This window comes from Neltuma alba, unplaced genomic scaffold, assembly GCF_004799145.2.
Source record: "Neltuma alba isolate B1F8T4 unplaced genomic scaffold, ASM479914v2 tig00011850_pilon, whole genome shotgun sequence".
Classification (NCBI taxonomy): domain Eukaryota; kingdom Viridiplantae; phylum Streptophyta; class Magnoliopsida; order Fabales; family Fabaceae; genus Neltuma; species Neltuma alba.
Window position 1 is genome coordinate 120,283 of NW_021636455.1, and position 22,190 is coordinate 142,472.

The 22,190-nt window shown below is 36.7% G+C and overlaps 1 protein-coding gene across 3 annotated transcripts; it reads left to right on the forward strand.

Annotated features, from left to right (window-relative positions):
• Positions 1 to 1,792: 1,792 nt before the first annotated feature.
• LOC114718477 (calpain-type cysteine protease DEK1) lies at positions 1,793 to 21,572 on the forward strand. 3 transcript variants are annotated; one of them, XM_028903797.1, is made up of 33 exons: positions 1,793 to 1,828; positions 1,974 to 2,107; positions 2,201 to 2,356; positions 3,597 to 3,847; positions 5,551 to 5,733; positions 5,894 to 6,029; positions 6,112 to 6,242; positions 6,350 to 6,464; positions 6,554 to 7,571; positions 7,757 to 7,867; positions 9,866 to 9,924; positions 11,564 to 11,726; positions 12,414 to 12,687; positions 12,784 to 12,934; positions 13,041 to 13,152; positions 13,252 to 13,417; positions 13,521 to 13,591; positions 13,674 to 13,765; positions 13,894 to 14,056; positions 14,244 to 14,315; positions 14,947 to 15,324; positions 15,397 to 15,512; positions 15,603 to 15,900; positions 16,258 to 16,577; positions 16,946 to 17,297; positions 17,447 to 17,767; positions 17,846 to 17,950; positions 18,096 to 18,224; positions 19,638 to 20,018; positions 20,094 to 20,231; positions 20,356 to 20,592; positions 20,672 to 21,122; positions 21,203 to 21,572. In XM_028903797.1, the coding sequence occupies exons 3-32, from the start codon at positions 2,232 to 2,234 to the stop codon at positions 20,975 to 20,977; spliced, it is 6,474 nt and encodes a 2,157-aa protein (XP_028759630.1). In that variant the 5' UTR covers positions 1,793 to 1,828; positions 1,974 to 2,107; positions 2,201 to 2,231; the 3' UTR covers positions 20,978 to 21,122; positions 21,203 to 21,572. The 3 variants fall into 3 exon arrangements, with proteins under 3 accessions (XP_028759630.1, XP_028759631.1, XP_028759629.1); XM_028903798.1 differs by having other exon boundaries at positions 1,809 to 2,107; positions 21,193 to 21,572; XM_028903796.1 differs by having other exon boundaries at positions 1,809 to 2,107.
• Positions 21,573 to 22,190: the final 618 nt, after the last annotated feature.

Sequence of the window (22,190 nt, forward strand, 5' to 3'; positions counted from 1 at the left end):
GGCATGCAAAGACTAAGAAGACTGAATTACAATTAAATCTTCTTAGTTAATTAGTTAATTACCGGAGTGCCTCATTTTCTCAAAAGCGCATTCCTCCGCCATCATCACTCAAGCTCCAACAGCTACCAGTGCCTCGTGATCATCGTTGGCATCAGCAGTCACTAAACTCTAACAACAAATTGTAATTTAGATTTTGACAAGTGTTTTTAAAACGAATTATAGTTTGAATTTGGACAAGTTCGTTGTTCAAAACTCATAATAAATTTACAGCACTCCACAGATATAAGACACAAAAGTTGTATATATCTTGTTTACTGTACGTTTATGAAGAGATGTTCTGTCCACTCAATATATTAATATTAAAATTCATCTTTTACGCATATGGCAAATAAATTTTTTTTTTTTAGTGAAAAATGTCATGAGGAGGCCGTGCACAGTACAAATTAGATCTACAACATATGAGAAATTGGGACATCCCTGCATCCCGTGAGGTTGGTCAGGAATCCTGTTGTTTAAACTATTTGTGGGCTCTTGATGAGCAAATTAATTTGCGCAAATACTCCGTATTCTAGTAATGTATTGTGAGCCACATACGATGTTGTTTATAAAGTCGATGAGATGATCGCTTAGGATGATAGTGATGGCTTCAAAATAATTACAATGAACATTGACCTTGTCACATTATTTGTCCCATCAAGTCCTTCAACAATGCTCAATAGTTCAGCTACAATGTTAGGATGGAATCCCAGATATTTGAAGAACCATTCGATCCAATTATCATACTCATCGGCGTTTCTATATCTTGCAGTGAATAGTTTCACTTTTGCTTCAAGCTAGAAACCATCAATGTCATTCTAAAAGCCAGTGAAGGCAGGATTACCGTGAGAGGTGCCTCTGTCAGGGTATAAACTCTTACCTCTAGTCTTGCATATAGTTCATCCTAACAAATATGGGCAAACAATCTTTGCCAATCAATTTTCCCTATGCCAGGGTGCTCGCCGATATAATTGATATAAAGCTCTTTATGAAAACTGAAATGTCTGTCTGTCTAACCACTCCAAAATCACATTTTCAAGTAAAACCTAGGTTTTGTATAATTTCATCCACAATAATTAAGAAGTGATTAGCGTGATCTGGAGAAGTAAAACCATAGTTTGGAAAGAAGCTGATTTTATGAATTTTTTACGACCTATTCTCCAAAATCATTTTTTTAATATATAGTTTTGAGACCCTTCTATTAGTTTTTAATAAAAATAAGGGTTAATATAATTTTTAGCTTTTAAAACTTGCCTTTATTTTGATTTTAGTCGTTCAAATTTTAAACTATATATTTTAATCCAATAAAAATTTGAATTATTTTATTTTTGGTGATACCAAAACATATAATTTAAAAATGAAAATTATATTAATCCTGCGAATAAAATAAAATATCATGCGGGTATCCATGGGGCAAGTAAAATTACTATCGCTTCCGTCGTCTGAGACGTGAGTCCACAGGGCCTACGCTCCCGTATTTTCTGCACATGCCACAGACTGAGCGTGGACTTCACCTTCTCACCTGTCAACAGTACAAGCGAGCGTCTCTCATTTTCGCCTCGCCTCCTCATTGGTAAGTTCCTGCACGCGTATTTGCGGAAAGTAGGCCTGACCCCGCCATGCTTCTCTCTCACCTCCCCCTCCCCCTCTCTTTTCCTTCTTACATTTTAAAGTCGTTCTGAAATTCCTTTTTCTGTCTGGGACCCTGTCTTTTTCTCTCTTCCTCCCTCAGAAAATCCTTTTTACTTCCCGTTCACATTATTTCACAGTTCAACCGGAACAAGGGAGAGCAGTAGGGTTTTAATCTTTACTCTTTCACTCTGAACCTATCTGAGATACCTAAAGAAGATAGAAACAAAATTAAAGCAGACAAACGCTTCGTTTTCTTGATTTTTCTTCTTACTCACTTTCTTGCTAACCCTAGCTTTACTCTGCAGTTAATTTCCTTGTTTATGCACTGCTAAATTCTTGCTCCAAGCCCTAGCTCCCGACTTCAGAGGCCATTTTCAGAATGACCCATTCCTCCTGAATTCATGATCATGTTGTTGCCATTTCAGCTTCCTACTGTCAAGTAGGTGAAACTCACTCGTTTTGCTGCTGCATTCTGCCAGTTTCGAACTTTTCTTACCGTCTTCCATTGTTTCCTCTTTCTGAGTATGACTAGGTACATGTGCTGTATTTGAGAAGTGGAGGCCATGGAAAGGGATGACCGTAGGCTCATGCTGGCTTGCGTGATTTCTGGGATCCTCTTCTCAATTTTGGGATTGGGTTCCTTCTCCATACTGTGGCTTGTGAACTGGAGGCCGTGGCGAATTTATAGGTACCATTTAAATTTTGGACATCTTAATCTCTTACCACTATTAACTGGATGAATTTATTAAATGCAATTTCAAAATTCTATTGCTTTAATAGACTGTGTGTGGTTTTGAGCTATCCTAGGGTTGCAATTAATTCATGATAGTAACGAATTTTTGCTGGCATTGGCCGTTACATATTCCCAATGAATCACTTGGGAAATACCTCACTAATTTGTTTCCTGAAATCTGAATACTTTTATCATATGGGATGCAAATATAAATTGCCTGGATGCTTTCAGATCCGGAATTATGAAGAATTTAGTAAGGTCCATTCTGAACCATTTAACGGACATTTACATTTAAACTCTGAGCCTTTTGATTTTTAATGACTTCAAAAAGAATGGTTTTATACATGGTAAACTACTATGGAGTGTTAATATAGCTGGCTTCTAAGTGATCTGCTGCCTCTTTCTTCACTTTCTTTAATCTGTGGATCCTTTTTAATTTGCGCCGTCGTTTTTGTTAATGACAACAATATTGCTGGTAGAACAGATGCTAAGTGCAATATGAGCATTCTAAAAATGTTCAATTTTTAAAGAAAAATTGTGTATCCTTTGCTTATTACACGTAGTCGCTTCCCTACATTGATTCCACAATTGACACCGTTGAAACAACTTTTGTTTATACTTGTGCTTAACCGGAAATTGGAAAAAATGGAGAGTGGGTAGCAGTGCAAGAAGTACTGAAGAGGCTTGCATGGTAGTTTCGAAAGTTAATTTCTTTATCTTACATCAAATATATGGCGGAAGTCACTTATGCTATGTGGCTGTGTTCATTTGCTTTGATTTTAAGGTTTTTATTTTATGGATGCCCTGAATTCTGTTGACACAATATGGAGTCTAATATCTCAGGAATTCTGGATAAAATTTATTGGCAGACATTTGGAAGATGATTTTGTGGTTATCAAAGATGTTGTCAATAATTTGTATGTATGTTAGATGGTTTATATATCATTTTAGAGTAAGACTGTTCAATACTTGTGAGTTTGGCTATTTTTTCTTTTCAATGTAAAATGTTTTGATATCATGATCATATTTTAGGTTGAAAGTTTATTGAAAATGAAAGGTAAGGTATTGAATTGTTGGAACTCTCTTGTTAAATTCCTTTAACTTTTTTGGGAATACAGTTAACTCAAAATTGTGTAGAGAACATCTTTTAGAAATCACTTTCTTGGGATTTTTACTTTAAAAGCTCTATTTTCAGTTGGATTTTTGCTCGGAAGTGGCCAAATATCTTGCAAGGTCCTCAACTTCATTTGCTTTGTGGTTTTCTGAATCTGTCTGCATGGATCGTTGTTATTTCTCCAATCCTGGTGCTTATAACTTGGGGTTCCTGGTTGATTGTAATATTGGGTCGAGATTTGATTGGTTTGGCTGTAATAATGGCGGGTACTGCTCTACTACTGGCATTCTATTCCATTATGCTCTGGTGGAGAACACAATGGCAAAGCTCAAGTATGTACCTTCTTGCTTATATATTACATATTTCATATGATGCAAAACCAAAATTGCTAATTTGTTTTGGTCAAGATTCAAATGTATGTTACAAAATTTTGTTTATGGCTCGCTTTTGAAGTAGATGTATGTTATTATGTTGCATTATGCATGCTACGTGAATAGCTTGGCTATGATGTTTAATCAAGTTCAAGTACACGATTATATTGTATATTATATGTCCTTTTGATTTGTCTTTAATTTCTTGATTTTCCATTTCCCATTTCTCAATTAGTTTTTTGTTTGACCACTGACACTATAGCGTTTTAAAAATTATTAGTCCTCATGCTGGGCTTTGATATCTTGGTTCTGGGAATTTTATTTTAATGTGTAAAATACAAGTGAATATTCAAAGCATTATGCTCTTTTTTTTTTTTTTTTTGTAAAATCATACAAAAAGGTTTTCTTTGCCGTGACGGAAAAATGGTCATTAGCAAGGAATAATCCCATTCTTTTATTCACTGGATTCTGATGTGGGGAAATAATGAAATTTTAATAGTCTGCTGAAAATTCATTTTAGCTCGTCTAGAAATTGATAGATACTGTATATTTCAACGGACACATGAAAAATTGAGTAATTGATCTTGACAACGTGATTTGCATCATTTATTTTAGAAAAATTACTCTCTATTGTAGTAGTTCCTCAGTTTGTGGGTTTTACCCATGAATAAGCTTGTCGTCCTAAGCTTAACATGAAAAATTGAGGCAGTTTTCTAGGCCTGTATTACAAACAACCCAATCATAAGAGCATGGCTACAGATGGAAAAGCTAGTTTCTATCTTATAAGTATATAAAGCAAGTTGACAAGTTTATGATAACAAGTGTAAAATTGTGTGATTGTATATTTAAGGATAACATAGCATTGTAGTCTTTTTAATGTTAAAATTCTTTTTTTCATTGTGTTGCTGTAATTTATTGGCTCCTTATTTTAAAGATGAACGAAGGAGAGAGAACTGCATCAAGAATAGAGTAGTGCTATATTGTTACTCTCACTAACTGAGTTATTGCACTAAGTTGCTTGCTTGGATGATTGAATTTGCTCTTGTCAGAAAATTTTCTGTACTACAAGAGCAGCTATTGCTGGAATTATTCTGGCTTAATTGGATCTTCAATCTGCATTTTAACTGTAAGTCTAGGAAGAGCATTTCTGTCAAAATCTTGACACAGCGGTAGCTGTAGTTGCTTTCTGATTGAAATACTGAGTCAACAATAAATGTATATATAACTGATGAAGGAGTTGACTTCATGGAAAGTTGAAATAGGATAGAGAATCATTGATAAGGATATAAATAAGGTAACATGGTGAGATAAGCAAGTTCTCAGAAATGTAATTATATTAAGAGTATTAGGACAAGCTAGAGTAAGTGTTTTGCTTATTTAGATCTTTTGTCAATGTGGTTGATGCTCAAGTTTGTCTATATCTGCAGCATTTTATTCCCCCCCCCCCCCCGATCTTTATGTTGATTCATTGTCTAAGTTATATGATAAGTTCTCTAAAATAAAAGATACGGCCAAGGAGAAGAGATGAGGTGCAGATCAGACTCAAAAAGTATATTACATAGTTCATTTGTAATTATGATATGCCTGGGCATGTTAATAATATTGTATTGAGTTTCACTGTGATTTTCATATCTCAAGTTAATTTTCACATTTCTTGTTGACAGGGGCTGTCGCCATTCTCCTTCTTCTGGCTGTTGCCCTACTCTGTGCATATGAACTTTGTGCGGTTTATGTTACGGCTGGCTCACATGCCTCTGAGCGTTATTCTCCTTCAGGCTTCTTTTTTGGAGTGTCAGCAATTGCTTTAGCAATTAACATGCTATTTATTTGCAGGATGGTGTTTAACGGTATACTTTTTGTGCCACCTGTTGTTTTATGAATTACTATCTTGATTGTCATTAGATCCTTTCTTGATTATAGAGACATTGTCTTGTGGAATTCCTTTGAAATAGTGGTATTTAGTTAACTTCCTTGTTTGTGGGATTCTCATTGCATTGATCATTGCAGGGAATGGTTTGGATGTGGATGAGTATGTGCGAAGGGCTTACAAATTTGCCTATTCTGATTGTATTGAAGTGGGTCCTTTGTCTTGTTTACCTGAGCCTCCAGATCCAAATGAGTTGTATCCTCGGCAATCTAGAAGGTAAGTTCTTCTAGACCATGCTGTGGCTTTTAGATTTCTTATCTTTGTCTTTCTTCTATTCATGGATTTTCTGTTTTTCCAGGGCATCACATCTTGGACTTCTCTATCTGGGCTCATTGTTAGTTCTTGTTGTTTACTCCATCTTGTATGGTCTGACAGCAAAGGAGGCACATTGGCTTGGATATGTTACATCGGCTGCTGTTATAATTCTTGGTATATTATTCAGTTGTTTTTGGTATTGACTATGTTGAACACATGTTTATGTTGACAGCAGAAGAAATCCTTATTTTGTCTCTTTCTGCTCATTTATTGGCCTGTAGACTGGAATATGGGGGCCTGTCTTTATGGTTTTCAGCTTCTTAAAAATCGTGTTGCGGCACTGTTTATTGCTGGTACATCTCGGGTGTTTCTTATTTGCTTTGGTGTGCACTATTGGTTAGTACCTTTAAAATTGAGTGTTGCTTCATTTGTTTTTACTGTATTTGTTACCTTGTTTTTGACATATCTCACCGTTCCATCTTCAGGTATTTGGGCCACTGTGTCAGTTATGCTGTTGTGGCATCTGTACTTCTAGGAGCTGCTGTATCCCGACACTTATCAGTCACAAATCCATTGGCAGCAAGGAGAGACGCCTTGCAGAGCACAGTGATTCGGTTAAGAGAAGGTTTCCGCAGGAAAGAACATAACAGTTCATCTAGCTCTTCAGAAGGCTGTGGCTCAAGTATGAAACGCAGCAGTAGTGTTGAAGCTAGTAATCTTGGTAATGTCATTGAAACTGGCAGGAGTATGGCTGCAGCTGAAGGGAGCAATTGGAATAATGTTCTGTCTAAATCTGCTAGTTTGCAGGAGGGAATCAATAGTGACAAAAGTATAGATAGTGGAAGGCCAAGTTTAGCATTACATAGCAGCTCATGTCGCTCAGCTGTTCACGAGCCTGAGGGTGGAATATCATGTGCTGATAGAAATTTGGAACCCAATAATTCTTTGGTCATTTGTTCTAGTGGTTGTCTTGAAAGTCAAGGGTGTGACTCTAGTGCATCTAACTCTGCAAATCAGCAAACATTTGATTTGAATTTAGCTGTGGCATTTCAGGAAAGGTTGAATGACCCTAGAATCACATCTATGCTGAAAAGAAGAGCAAGAGAAGGTGATCGAGAGTTAAGTACTTTGTTACAAGATAAAGGCTTGGATCCTAATTTTGCTATGATGCTGAAAGAGAAAAGTTTGGACCCAACGATTCTAGCTTTGTTACAAAGGAGTAGTCTTGATGCAGATAGAGATCATCGTGACAATACCAATATTACCATTGCCGACTCTAATAATGTTGACAATGCCATTCCTAATCAAATTTCGTTATCAGAAGAATTAAGGCTTCATGGTTTTGAGAAGTGGCTTCAATTATCCAGACTTGTATTGCATCACATTGTGGGTACTCCTGAGCGAGCATGGGTCTTATTTAGTTTTGTTTTCATCCTTGAAACTATCGCTGTTGCTATCTTCCGTCCAAAGACAATCAAAATCATTAATGCAACACACCAGCAGGTGAGTGCGGATGCTTCCCCAGGATTAATTTGTAATTCGATTTTTGGAATGAACTTGCACACTGTTGTTGTGGAAACCCCACATTTGTTTTATTTTTATTGTGGCATTGATAGTTCAGTTATGTACTATCAGTTTCGTTCTTTCAAACATGAGCCTCTCTTGACGTTGTCTGGACCTTCTTGTAGTTTGAGTTTGGCTTTGCTGTGCTCATGTTGTCTCCTGTGGTATGTTCAATCATGGCTTTCCTTCGATCACTTAAGGCAGAAGACATGGCCATGACATCAAAACCAAGGAAGGTACTGATATGACTATTTTAAGACTATGCATAAATTTTGTACCAAAACAGATGAATTTGACTTTCCAATGTGGTCTAGTTGTTCAACTTATAATTGCTGTATTTACCTGCCTAGCGCTTCTGTAGAAATACTTCTTTATCATTATGTTGGTTACTATCAGTTTTGCAGTTTGTCAGTCTTATAAAGAAAGTTCTTTGGGTCTGGTGAAATTATTTTAGGAATAAAATACTGCTTGCATTCTTGAAAGAGGGCTAACTTCCCTATTTGGTCGTCCATTGTGTTGCTTTTCTTAGTTAGTTTTGATCATCTTCCCCATTCAAATGTCCAAGTATTAAAATCAATGGGACTAACTTAACAATTCAGTACTCCATAGGTTGAAACTTGTTGGAAAAAAAATATTGAAGAACTAACTTTACATAGGTATGCTTTGGAGCATCCAAGTGAGAAATTACTCATCTTTAAAAATGAAAAAAGAATTTACTTCTATGGTTCTTAGCTTTGGACGGGAATCCTGATTTTTCCACTGCTTTTATGATTCCAAGTTCATGCCAATATAGACTGCTGTTTGTACCTTATCATGCAAATAGCCGTTTATTTCTGAAAGAGCATTTTAAATTGTGCAGAAATTCTTTATAAATTTGTTCACATAAATGGGGTTTCTATAATGGGCATGTCTCCTTTGTATCCCGCTTTCTCTTTGTTCATTTTGAAGAACCTGTTAGTCCTAGTCAAAGAGAGTTTGAGAGAACAGCGGAGAATGAACTTTCAGTTTCATCATTCTAATCCTAGTCCAAGAGCTTTAATTCATATCTGAGCAAGCTGAGTCTTACAACTATTTGTTGGCCGGGCTAAGGGTCAGTACTCATCATATACTATAATAACATGAATTTTCATCACTCTAACCCAAGTACAAGAGCTTTTAATTCATCTGAGCAAGCTAAGTGTTACAACTATTTGTTGGCTGGGCTAAGGGCCAATACTCATATCATAGACTATAATAACATTCCTCCCACAACTGGGCAAAAATAATAAGAGCAAGAACAAGAGAAATAATAGAAGTAGCAAGATAATCAATAACCTCATTTTTCTTCTTTACCATCTTCCTTCATCAATGAGTGTGAATACAGGTCTCTCTTTAGGGCGGCCTGTTTGGCATGTTGGAATTGATTTTGATGGAAATGGAGGTAGAGATGGAAATGGATATGGATGTGAAGTTTAAAAACATTTTTGATTTGGATATGGAGATCTAATTTTTAACTTAAACATATTTAAAATATGTAAATACTAAAACACTCTCCAAAATGAAAAAAAATCTCCCACTGCCAGAATCGAACACTCAACTTCACCAGCACACAGTGAACCCATGAAAATGGATTTGAGGGAGGCTTCGCTTCTTCCTCTTCCCTTATTGCAGCTGTAGGTATGAGCTCCAGCTACTTATCACATCTTAAATTCCTCTACGTAAAATACTGGAAGAAAAGCAAACAAGTTCACCAATGATTTTAGGAAGAATCACCATGAGGTCCTAAGGGAGGAACTTAACCACTAAGAAATTCTAATGACAAGTGACCAGGATAAACCTGTTGTCATTCTCTATCCTGGAACTTATTATTACATGCTCTTCAATTGTCAATGGATTTTTGGGTAATTAAATCCCTCCCTTGAGACCTGATTGTAACCCTCCCAAGATTTTATTGGGCCTCTTGTTTTCTTCTATTTCCTATTTTTAGGTCCTCAAAATCTATAGGATGTTTGCCGTGGTTGTACTATTACTATTACTTTTATTTTAAAACTCTAGTATTCAAGGCAAAATTTTGATGCATTATTGATGGCTGCTTTATCAAGTTGATGAGCCTTGTTCTTTATGCCATGTGTGTACAACCTTTTTTTTTTTTTCTTTTTAGGATGGGGCTTGGTTAGCAATGTGTAACGTGGTTTTAATTCTATGGGGATTTTATGATCACTAATCACCTTTCTCTCCAAATTTGCTGTCTTCAGTATGGCTTTATTGCTTGGCTGCTCAGCACATGTGTTGGATTGTTGCTTTCCTTCTTAAGGTATGCCCTTCAATTAAATGGTTTATAAAGTACTTATTACATGTACAATTTGCCTATCTGTGCTGCATAAAATATTGTTTGCTCTGAATTTTTTAATTCTTAGTTGTTGGATAGTTTCCATGATCATTTTTTCCAAACTCTACTGAAATGCTTTACCCCACTTCTACATTATGTTTGTGAAGTCATGCATGTTAGATTATTGAAAGGTAGCTGTGAAAGTAAATTATAATTTTGTTGTTTATATATTTATCTTGGTACATTTCTTCGTTTGTGTTATGTAATCATAATAAATATTGAAAAGAGGGTTAGTTAGATAAGTAGCCTTGCGTTAGTTGATAGTTGTTAAGTTGTTGGTAGGAGAAGTTAGTTAAGGGACCTATGATTATAAATAGGATCCTAGTTGTTGTATTAGTCTTGCGTGTTAATGAGAACGCCCATGAAGTATTCTGATCATTCTCTCTTGTCTCTCTGATTCCCTCTTCTCTGAAACCCTCTCTCTAATTCCTTAAGTTTCCTCTTTCTCTCAGTTTTCCCCATCCCTTTCCTATTCTCTTATTTTCTTATCAAACATATAACAGTTTGTCAGGTTAGGTTTCTGTTTTGATGCTATTTGTCTATCATGCTCTCTCTTATTTTATGTGTCATTTTATTATTTTAAATTCTTTGTTTTCTAAGATGGTGTACATAATATGATCCTAAATGCCTTTCACAGAATACATGCTCTTTTGTATAGATTCCTCTCTATGTAATAAAGTCTACTCCTTTCTAGGAGAAGTCCTACAGTTTGATCAAGATGCAAAAATGTCATTGACATCTTGGATGCACATACTCGTATGATTATTGTTTAAGAATTTTTAGTCATTGTTTTATGAACTCCAGTTATTATTGTGGTTAATGTCGTTCATTGGCATTAGTTTGGGATTCTGATGGACCCGAAGCATTTGACCTGGCTGGGGAAATAAACAAGCAGGTTGGGTGCTTAAACATGGGATGTGAGTGGGGTGAGCTTGAGGGAGTGATAAAGAGATTGTGGTCAGAAGGGTTTATTTTGGAATTTGATGGCTGAGAGGGTGTAAGGAAAAAATCAGCTCAGTGTGGGGAGAATCTTTAGCCTCTCAAAAGCTAGGGAGCATCTTTTGCCCCCTTTGTAGCTTCCTTGATTTTGCTGTTTCTACATGTTGCCATGTTCTGCCTGAATTGCTGCAATAGGCTTCTCTTTCTGTTGTATTGAGTAAATTCTACCGTAATAGTCTATTTTAGTTTTAATCTGGTTTTGGGGTTCCGTCAGATTCTTACTTGTGCTGATAAATTATGTCCTTTATGGTTTTGTAGTTTCCTCTGTTTAACTTGCTCTAAATTTATAATAAAGTCTATACCATACTGAGACTTGAGCAATTCCATTCTTAACAAAAGAAGTTCCCTTCTAAATGTATCAGAATGCATGCCACTGCCTTAGATGAGACAATTTTCTCTTGGACTGGTTTCTTCTCTATAGCATTGTCAATTTGCTTCTCTTAACATGATGTATTTGGTTGTGTGGGGAGCATGCTTACTGCTTGTAAATGCTATTTCTTCAATTCAATAACTGCAGGTGCTTTTGTGTGCATGTGTTGCTATAATATCTGTATGTCTTATGCAGCAAATCATCTGTTCTTCTTGGGTTATCCTTGACGGTGCCACTGATTGTGGCATGCCTCTCTATTGCCTTCCCGATATGGATTCGTAATGGTTACCAATTTTGGGTTCCTCATTCGAATTGTGCTGGAAATGCAGAAAATGATCGAACTCCTGCAAGAAAGGAGGTATGTTGTTTGTACCTCTCTCTACCAAAAATGAATGTAGCAGCAAGTTATGTTAATTAGATGACCTTTATCTTCTTACATTTCAATTTGCATGCCCATTCACTCCCAAAAAGGAAAAGCTTAGGAGATAGTGCCTTGATAAGAGATGAATGGTCATAGATGTTGAGAGTTACAAGTGTGAAGGTACTAGAGGAAAGCAACATTCAAATCCCCTTATCTTGGGAAATAGACAGAGTCTGACTCATTAAAGTTGCTATGAAAACACACATTTGGGAGACTTCTCAGGTTGACATTGTTTGGCTCTTGGCAGTACTTGAATAAACCTTTTGTTGCCTCTGAAGAGCTGAGGTATTATGGGATGATTTGACAATTTTTTTGTCCGCTTATTGTTGAGGTTGAGAGTAGAACGGAGCATCTAGATTTGTGAAATTGATCTCTTCTGGATTTGGTGACTTTGATTAGGGCATAATCTAATATTCTCACTAAACATTTGTTCTATTGTTTTGTCGGCCATTCCTCATATCTTCGCTGTGGTCCAAAGAGGCTTACTGTTATTTTTAGTCACAAACTGGAAATTTGTTGTTTTGATGGTTAATTGCCTCTGGGATTTCATGGATTTGTTGCTTATTTCATTTGATAAAATTTCTTGTCGGTGCATAATTCCTTTTAATTCTGTTTCTTTGTCAGGGCATTGTTCTTATTATTTGTATGTCAATATTTGTGGGATCTGTGCTTGCTTTGGGAGCAATAGTATCTGCAAAGCCTTTGGATGATTTGAGATATAAGGGATGGAATGGTGATCAGAAAAGCTTCACTTCCCCTTATGCATCATCTGTTTACCTTGGCTGGGCAATGGCATCTGCCATTGCTTTAGTTGTTACCGGTGTGCTGCCAATCATATCATGGTTTGCCACATATCGTTTCTCGATTTCCTCTGCTATCTGTATTGGAATATTTGCAGGTAATTGATCCCCATATATGTGTGCTTGTACTTTTGCACATTTATATTTTATTTGCTGCTTGTCCATATTTTTACAGATAACTTTCCTGGATGCAGTTGTTCTTGTAGCATTTTGTGGTGTCTCCTATTTAGAGGTTATCAAGTATAGGGATAATCAGATTCCAACAAAGGGTGATTTCTTAGCTGCTTTGCTTCCTCTAGTCTGCATTCCAGCAGTTCTCTCACTTTGTTCCGGTTTGCTTAAGTGGTTGGTAACCTTCTCATTATTGTCAATTAATCATGTGGTGAAGGCACACAACCGTTGCTTGGCAGTATAATGGGTGCCTGACCTCCGTGAAAATATCTCTTTGCAGGAAGGATGATGATTGGAAACTGTCCCGAGGTGTACATATTTTTGTTGTAATTGGTCTTCTTCTTCTGCTTGGTGCCATATCAGCTGTGATTGTTGTTATTAAGCCTTGGACTGTAAGTGCAATTCACTTCAGTGTTTTACCTTTATACTTGAGTGCGTAGTTTTTTGTGCTTTTGCCCCTTTCTGATTGCCACTACTTTCCCATTTTACAGATAGGTGCTGCATTTCTCTTGGTTCTTCTACTTATGGTATTAGCAATTGGTTCTATCCACCGTTGGGCATCAAACAATTTTTATTTGAGCCGCACACAGATGTTCTTTGTCTGCTTTCTTGCTTTTCTGTTGGCTTTGGCTGCATTTCTTGTTGGATGGTTTGAAGGTGAGGGCCAAGTTTATCAGTTGTCCTTAAATTAGCTACAATATGCATACCATGAACTTGCTGCTGTACTTGTGTCACTGTTCTCACTCTCTTTTTTCCCCAGGTATGCCCTTTGTTGGAGCATCAGTTGGTTATTTTTCATTTCTCTTTCTTCTTGCTGGACGGGCTTTGACTGTGAGTACAATGTTGATTATTTATTATTTCATGATTAACTTGGTCAGAGTAAAGCTTTTAATCCTTTTGTTTTATATTTTAGGTTCTTCTTTCTCCTCCCATTGTGGTATACTCTCCCAGAGTGCTTCCAGTGTATGTGTATGATGCTCATGCGGATTGTGGAAAGAATGTCAGGTTTATCCATCATCCTCTTTGCTGTCTTCCATTCTTTTCTTCATAAAATTATCCAGTAATTTATATTTTTTAACGTTTACATTTAATCTTTTATTATCACTCAATAGATCTACTTGTTGCTTTAACAGTATGGCATTTCTCATGCTTTATGGGATTGCCCTGGCGACTGAGGGCTGGGGTGTTGTTGCCAGTTTAAAGATTTATCCACCTTTTGCTGGTGCGGCTGTATCTGCGATTACTCTTGTTGTTTCATTTGGATTTGCCGTCTCTCGACCATGCCTTACTCTCAAGGTTTCAGTGCTATTTGTGATTAACCTTTATTTTTTCAACTGCTTCAAATGATTGTATTTATAAGAAACTTTGTATTACAGACACATTTTTTAGGATATGAAAGAAAATGGCTTCTCATAATCTGCCTAATTTGTTATTTACATCAGCTCTTTGTTTTAAGTTGATATAACCATCATATGATGCACAGATGATGGAAGATGCTGTACATTTTCTCAGCAAGGAAACAATTGTTCAAGCAATTGCTCGATCAGCAACCAAGGTGCGTTGTTTTATCAATGTGTTTGGATGGCTTTACTGTAGCGTCATATTTATGCTTGTACTTTTTTTTACAAAAAATGTTGGAGAAATCTTTTTCAATTTTTGTCCTTCTAGTGAGACAAAGTTCTGATAAAATTTGGCTTATAGATTTGCATGCAATTTTTTGAAACTATGTGCGACATGCGTTTTCAGTATGCTACTACCTCTGGTTCTTAATACAAGAGGTAGTATGAGTTTTAATTTGGTCCTAAATAGAAGATCCCAATTTATTTTGTCTCTCGTTTATCCCTTTTTTTTCAAAGTAGTCCTCATCACAGTTGTATATGTTAAAGATTCAATCAAATGGTAGTTCTAACTAATATATATGGTTAGCAAAGTATTCTAGGGAAGACCACTTATTTATTACAAATAACTAACTTAAAAAACTTCCTTAATTTACTCAAATTAGTCAATTAGCTCTTATATTAAGGACCAAATGTAGTATTGTTTTGACATATATTGAGCTTAAGCTTTTATAAATAGATTTCCAAGCCTGTGGAAAATTAAAATGCCCATATACTCAATGCAACCTAAAACATTTTCCAGAGTGCATTGAAAATTGTCATTAATGATTGTCTTTTATTTTCTTACAGACCAGAAATGCTTTATCTGGAACTTATTCTGCACCCCAGAGGTCAGCTAGTTCTGCAGCACTTCTGATCGGAGACCCTACTGTTATGCATGACAGGGCGGGAAACTTTGTGCTTCCCAGAGCTGATGTAATGAAATTGAGAGATCGTTTGAGAAATGAAGAATTAGTTGCAGGATCATTTTTTAGTAGATTAAGATGTGAGAGGACGTTTTGCCATGAACCAACCAGCGATGTGGATCACAGAAGAATAGTTTGTGCTCATGCACGAATTCTGGCTCTAGAAGAGGCTGTTGATACTGAATGGGTATACATGTGGGACAAGTTTGGTGGTTATTTACTGTTGTTGCTTGGTTTGACTGCTAAGGCAGAAAGAGTACAGGTAAAATTAATTTCCTGCTACAAACTGCACGTAGTTTTTTGTGTGAAAATTGTGACTCATTTTTCCTTGCAGGATGAGGTTCGTTTAAGACTTTTTCTTGACAGCATAGGATTTTCTGACCTGAGTGCCAAGAAAATAAAGAAGTGGATGCCAGAAGATCGGAGACAATTTGAAATCATTCAGGAGAGGTACTGTTATGAAAATCTCATTATACTTAACTGAACAATATATATATATCATCCGCAACAATCTTTTTATATTTTTTTTTCCCCTTGCAGTTACATAAGAGAGAAGGAGATGGAAGAGGAAATCTTCATGCAGAGGCGTGAGGAAGAGGGTAGAGGGAAAGAAAGAAGGAAAGCCCTACTTGAGAAAGAGGAACGCAAGTGGAAGGAGATTGAAGCATCTCTGCTTTCCTCAATCCCTAATGCTGGCAGCAGAGAGGCTGCAGCCATGGCGGCTGCTGTGCGTGCCGTTGGGAGTGATTCCGTCCTTGATGATTCTTTTGCTCGTGAGAGGGTTTCAAGCATTGCTCGTAGAATACGTTCTTCTCAGTTAGCTCGTCGTGCACTCCAGGTTGATTTACCTTTTTGAATTCTGCATTTGCTTGACATCTGAAAAATCTCGTGTTTTCAGGTGATAATAAAGATCATGAAATAAAAGCTTCTTTGAGATAAAATGACCTTCATCACGATGGCAACTACTGTTTTAATGTGAATGTTATATAGCAATGCATCCTTGTAGCAGCCACAGTTATCTAGCTAATTACTTGGTCTTCTGCCAGTGTTCTTCTCATGGCCATCACCAGTGTATTAAAGTCTCTGGATGTGTTTGCTAGCATTGTATATTATAGATGATTAGAAACTTTTGCACCCACTCAACATGCTCAGTAACGCAGTCCTGATTTTTATTACAATTTAATATCTTTGGCAGACAGGAGTTACGGGTGCTGTGTGTGTTCATGATGATGAACCAACAGCAAGTGGTAGGCATTGCGGACCAATTGATCTTAGTCTTTGCCAAAGTCAAAAGATTAGCTTCTCCATTACACTGATGATTCAGCCTGAGTCTGGTCCAGTTTGTCTTTTGGGAACTGAGTTTCAGAAGAAAGTTTGCTGGGAGATTCTGGTGGCTGGTTCTGAACAAGGTATTGAAGCGGGTCAAGTTGGGCTTAGATTAATTACTAAAGGTGATAGGCAAACAACTGTTGCAAAGGAGTGGAGTATCAGTGCAACAAGTATTGCAGATGGGAGGTTTGACTTTTCTGTTTATTTCATCGGGTCTTATGGTTTGTTCTCTAAAAATTTAAGTAGTCATGTTTCAGAGTTCTAATTCTTGTAATTATGTTACGGGGCCTATTGTTGCTCATTGTTTTCAGTTGCATGTCTGGAAAGATGGCTAAACATATGTGCTGCTTATATGGTTTTGGTTTTGAGAATTGCATGTCTCTCCGAACTATTTTATGCACGAGATGATGAGGACAAAGAAATTACTTATACTATATACTTGACTGTTTGTGCTTTTCTAAATGTGTTTCCAAGGATGCTATATTTGTTTGAGGCATTGCTGTTTCTTTATGGGGCTATGTACTAATATTTCTGGATAATAAATTGCAATGCAGGTGGCATATTGTGACAATGACAGTTGATGCTGATTTAGGTGAAGCAACATGTTATTTAGATGGCGGATTTGATGGATACCAGACTGGATTACCATTGTCTGTGGGCGACAGCATTTGGGAACACGGCACAGAAGTGTGGGTGGGAGTTAGACCACCTACAGATATGGATGCATTTGGAAGGTCGGATAGTGAAGGAGTTGAATCTAAGATGCACATTATGGATGCTTTTCTCTGGGGCAGGTGCTTAACTGAAGATGAGATTTCCGCTCTTTACTCCACGATGGCTTCAGCTGATTTTAGTATTCTTGACTTTCCTGAAGATAATTGGCAATGGGCTGATTCACCATCTAGGGTATACTTGTTTTTTCCCCTTTACAAAAGAAGATTCAATTCAATTGTGAAAATTAACTTTGGATCTTCTGTACTATCGGATATGGTAAAATACCTTATTACTGACATTTTTTTTTGGGGGGGCTTTTCCTTATTTTTTGTACCATTTAGGTTGACGATTGGGAGAGTGATCCAGCTGATGTGGATTTATACGATAGAGATGACTTAGATTGGGATGGGCAGTATTCTAGTGGGAGGAAGAGGAGGTCAGAACGTGATGCTCTGGTTGTTGATGTGGATTCCTTTGCCAGGAGGTTTAGAAAACCAAGAATTGAAACACAAGAAGAAATTAATCAGCGGATGCTATCTGTGGAATTGGCCGTCAAAGAAGCCCTCATTGCTAAAGGAGAAGCACAGTTTACTGATCAGGAATTTCCTCCAAATGATCAATCATTGTTTGTGGACCCTGCAAATCCTCCAACGAAGTTACAGGTTTTCCCCTTTGAAGTTTTGTAATATCTTCAAGTCTTTTTTTAATTTAGGACAAACTGATTTTTTCCTCCTATGTAGGTTGTTTCTGAGTGGATGAGACCAAGTGAAATTGTGAGACAGAACCGTCTAGATAGTCGTCCATGCTTATTTTCAGGGGCTGCAAATCCATCAGATGTTTGTCAGGTTTTATGGTTTTTCTCCATCTCATTTACAAGTCTTTGGCTCTAAATGCTTATTCTTTTATTGTACTTCTATAAACTCTTGTATCTGTTTTTTGACAGTTTTAAATTTTGCAATTTTTCTCATAGTAAATTTGTCCATGGCATAGGGCCGGTTGGGTGATTGTTGGTTTTTGAGTGCTGTTGCTGTTTTGACTGAGGTTTCTCGTATATCAGAAGTGATCATTACTCCGGGATACAATGAGGAGGGAATCTATACTGTTCGTTTCTGTGTTCAGGTAATGTTTATAGAGTGAATTTCACATTGAATGCTTTCTATTTCTCATCCTCCTCTTATACCTAGGTAATGTTTACTATTTAAGTGTTTATGAAGCATGGGGTATCAGACACAGACATTGCTGTGACATCATTTTGCAATATCCACAATCTGCTAGAATTGAGAGTGTGTATATATTTAAGTGTGTGTGTGTGTGTGTGTGTGTGTGTGTGTGTATATATAGGCTCAGACATGGCTGGCTGAAAGAAGGGTTACATTGAGAGATTATAATTTGAATGAATAATTTGGTAGTGAATGAATAATTGGAATGCTATTGTTCAATGTCAAGCTTATTTAGTAGGATATTTGAAAGACTAGTGCTAGATGCTTGCAATAAAGGATGATGCCTGGTGGTTTTTTTGGAAGAGATCCTGCTTAAACTGGGCGTTCATGCTTAATTACTAGGTATTCATTAAGATAGATGAAGTTTAATTTAGTCAATTGTTAAGGCTGGTCAATATTCTGATCCGTTTCGCCTTTGCTGTGATCCAAGAGAGGATAGTTACTATGAAGAAAATTACCTGCTGTTGGAAGGATAAACATTAATAATTAACGGGTAAATTACCCTCCCCTTTCCTGAAAGTTGTCTAAAATTACATAACGCTCCCTGTTGTAAAAATATACACAAGCTTATTGACATTTTATTAATAATCATTAATCAACTGATTGACGAGCCTAATACCCTATGGTTAATCTATTTTTATGAAGAATATAACTTATTATTTTCTTGGAATTTTATTTTAATCTTTATTTATCTGTTGAAAAGTATAATTTAATTCTGGTAGAAATTTTATAAAGTGACTAATGTATGTTTAATATTTATCAATTATCATGTGAATGATAAAGATATTTTGGTAAAAATTTGTAATTGTAGCTTGCTTTTTGTGGCAAGATAGGTAAGTCCAGTGGTCTTTTAATTTCACGATGGGGAGTATAATTTTTTGAAGTTGGGTTAGGGAGGGTTAAGTTAATTTTGATATCTCTCAAGGAAGGATAAATTTACCCATAATTAGCATGTTATAGTAAGAGAATTTATTTAATAACTCCAAGATAAACAATCATGTAAGATGCATTTACTGATTCATTGGGTATCATCCCATCTGATTTATTGGAAATTTTTATGAGAGGTCATATGTGCTTATTATCTGCTATGAAATTTGTGTCATTTGTCATTTCTGGAAATTTTCTTTGGCTCATTTGTTGAGGGTAATGGTGTCATTTTGGTAGAAGGCCTTTGTTTAGTTCTTATAGTTCAGATTTATCAAAAGCCATATCTTGCTACAGACACGACAGAAGCTAGTACGAATTAGGAGATATAGAATCTAAATTATACCATTACTATTAATCACTGCATATTCTGGTTCCTGATATCCAGGGTGAGTGGGTCCCTGTTGTTGTTGATGATTGGGTTCCATGTGAATCACCGGGTAGACCTGCATTTGCCACCAGTAAGAAGGGGAATGAACTTTGGGTCTCTATAGTGGAGAAGGCATATGCAAAGTTGCATGGCTCTTTTGAAGCATTAGAAGGTGGGCTTGTTCAGGATGCTCTCGTAGACCTCACTGGTGGCGCCGGGGAGGAAATTGACATGAGGAGTACTGAAGCCCAGATTGACCTAGCAAGTGGTAGACTGTGGTCCCAACTGTTGCGCTTCAAGCAAGAGGGTTTTCTTCTTGGCGCAGGAAGTCCTTCAGGTTCAGACGTCCACATCTCATCTAGTGGCATTGTGCAAGGGCATGCTTATTCTATACTACAGGTAGCGGGAGAAATTTTTCCCCTAATATTAACAATTGTAATGAAATCAAATGGTCATTAATGTGATTCAATTTAGGTGAGAGAGGTCGATGGGCATAAACTAGTTCAGATCCGAAATCCCTGGGCCAATGAAGTTGAATGGAATGGCCCATGGTCCGATTCCTCACTTGAATGGACAGATAGGATGAAGCACAAACTGAAACATGTTCCACAGGTTGTCATTTTTACTTTTCTGCAGTGGATCAGTCACATGTGAAATGTTATTCTATGCTTGTTACCTTGTATCGTTTACATTTACTACAACCCAAGTGACATCTTTGTCTGACTTTTTGGAACAGTCAAAGGATGGTATTTTCTGGATGTCTTGGCAAGACTTCCAGATTCACTTTAGATCAATATATGTTTGTCGCATCTATCCTCCAGAGATGCGTTATTCTGTTCATAGCCAATGGCGTGGTTACAGTGCTGGTGGCTGCCAGGATTATGATACATGGCACCAAAATCCACAGTTCAGACTGAGAGCAACTGGGCAAGATGCATCGTTTCCGATTCATGTTTTCATTACTTTAACACAGGTATTTAACATGAAATAATACTTATATTAGGAAAAAGATGTCTTGGATTTGTTTCTTACCTTTTGTCATAATATTGTAGGGTGTTGGGTTTTCAAGAACAACAGCTGGTTTTAGAAATTATCAATCCAGCCATGACTCGTCAATGTTCTACATTGGAATGAGAATACTCAAAACTCGGGGCCGACGGGCAGCTTTTAACATATACCTACATGAATCAGTTGGTGGCACAGACTACGTTAATTCCAGAGAAATATCTTGTGAAATGGTTCTGGACCCTGATCCTAAGGGATACACTATAGTTCCTACTACTATACACCCAGGGGAAGAAGCACCCTTTGTCCTTTCAGTTTTCACCAAGGCATCAATAACTCTGGAAGCTCTGTAGTGGCAGTGCCTAGAGATCACTTTCCTTTCTGTTATTCTGCCCTTTGGGCTGATTGAATATGATGCGCTGCAGAAGATTCTTGAATGCTTGGGTTCTTGGTGGATCATGCGTATGCTCTGCTGGATCCCAGCTTAGAACTCATAGGGTATATTAACATTTTATAAGCTTTTTTGGCGTTTTTGCAACGTCAGTCTGTATCTCACATTGAACGTTAGGTTTTTGCAGGCTATGAAGATGTGGTTCCTGACATCTGGGAATTGCTTATTCTTGGAGATGGAACTGAATCCATTGAAGAACCAAAAGATAGGGTTACGTATGAATGCTTGGTGACAACAGCCACGCTGCTGCCAGTGGAGCATCGAAGGTGCTCGCGGGGTGTTTATTTTGTAAATAGAAGGGGGTATAGTTGTAACCATTTAATCAGAAAGGCAAACAAGCCAAAAAGGAGATAGCTCAGTATGAATAGAAAATTACTAACGCCTGGGATCGAGGGTATACTCGAACTGAATGTAAATTCAACCGCAATTTTGACAGTTGCAGAAATTTGTACAAAACATTTTTTGTAGTCGTAATACATTTAGTTTTTAAAGCATCTTACGTTGGCGGCCATCTTATTGAGGAGGTTGGGGGTCAACCCCCCTGCATGTGGTCAAGGGAAGTGTGTGTTGTGTTTGGGTGGGTGAGTAGTCTCTCCCAATGATTAAAGAACTGGACCGGACAGTTGGACCTCACATGGTTGAGCTGGATTAGACCGGAGTTGAGTCATCATTAAGTCGAAACCCAGAGTTGGACCAGGAACTGAAACGCTTTTCAAAAAACCGGATGGTCTTTTAGTCTAACTAAAAAAATATTAAAAAATTAAAAAAAATTAAAAAAAATTTGACCCCCTCAAATATCCCAATATATTTTTAGATTATTTATAATTATATAGTATTATTTCATTGAAAATTTCATATATTGTGGTGTTAAAATCGTGAGTCGTCAGTTTTTTTGTTTCGATGTCTGGTCTATTTTTTAAAACAATATTTTGATTTGAATAAATTAATAATTTCTAATATTATTAAATATTAAATATACAAGGTTTTAGTCAATTTTCAATGATTTCATTATAATTTTAGATTATTTAAATGCATTTCTAAATTATTTAATAATTTGATATTTTTCATATATATTAATTATTTAATATTGTTTTAAATTAATTATTGCGTTATCG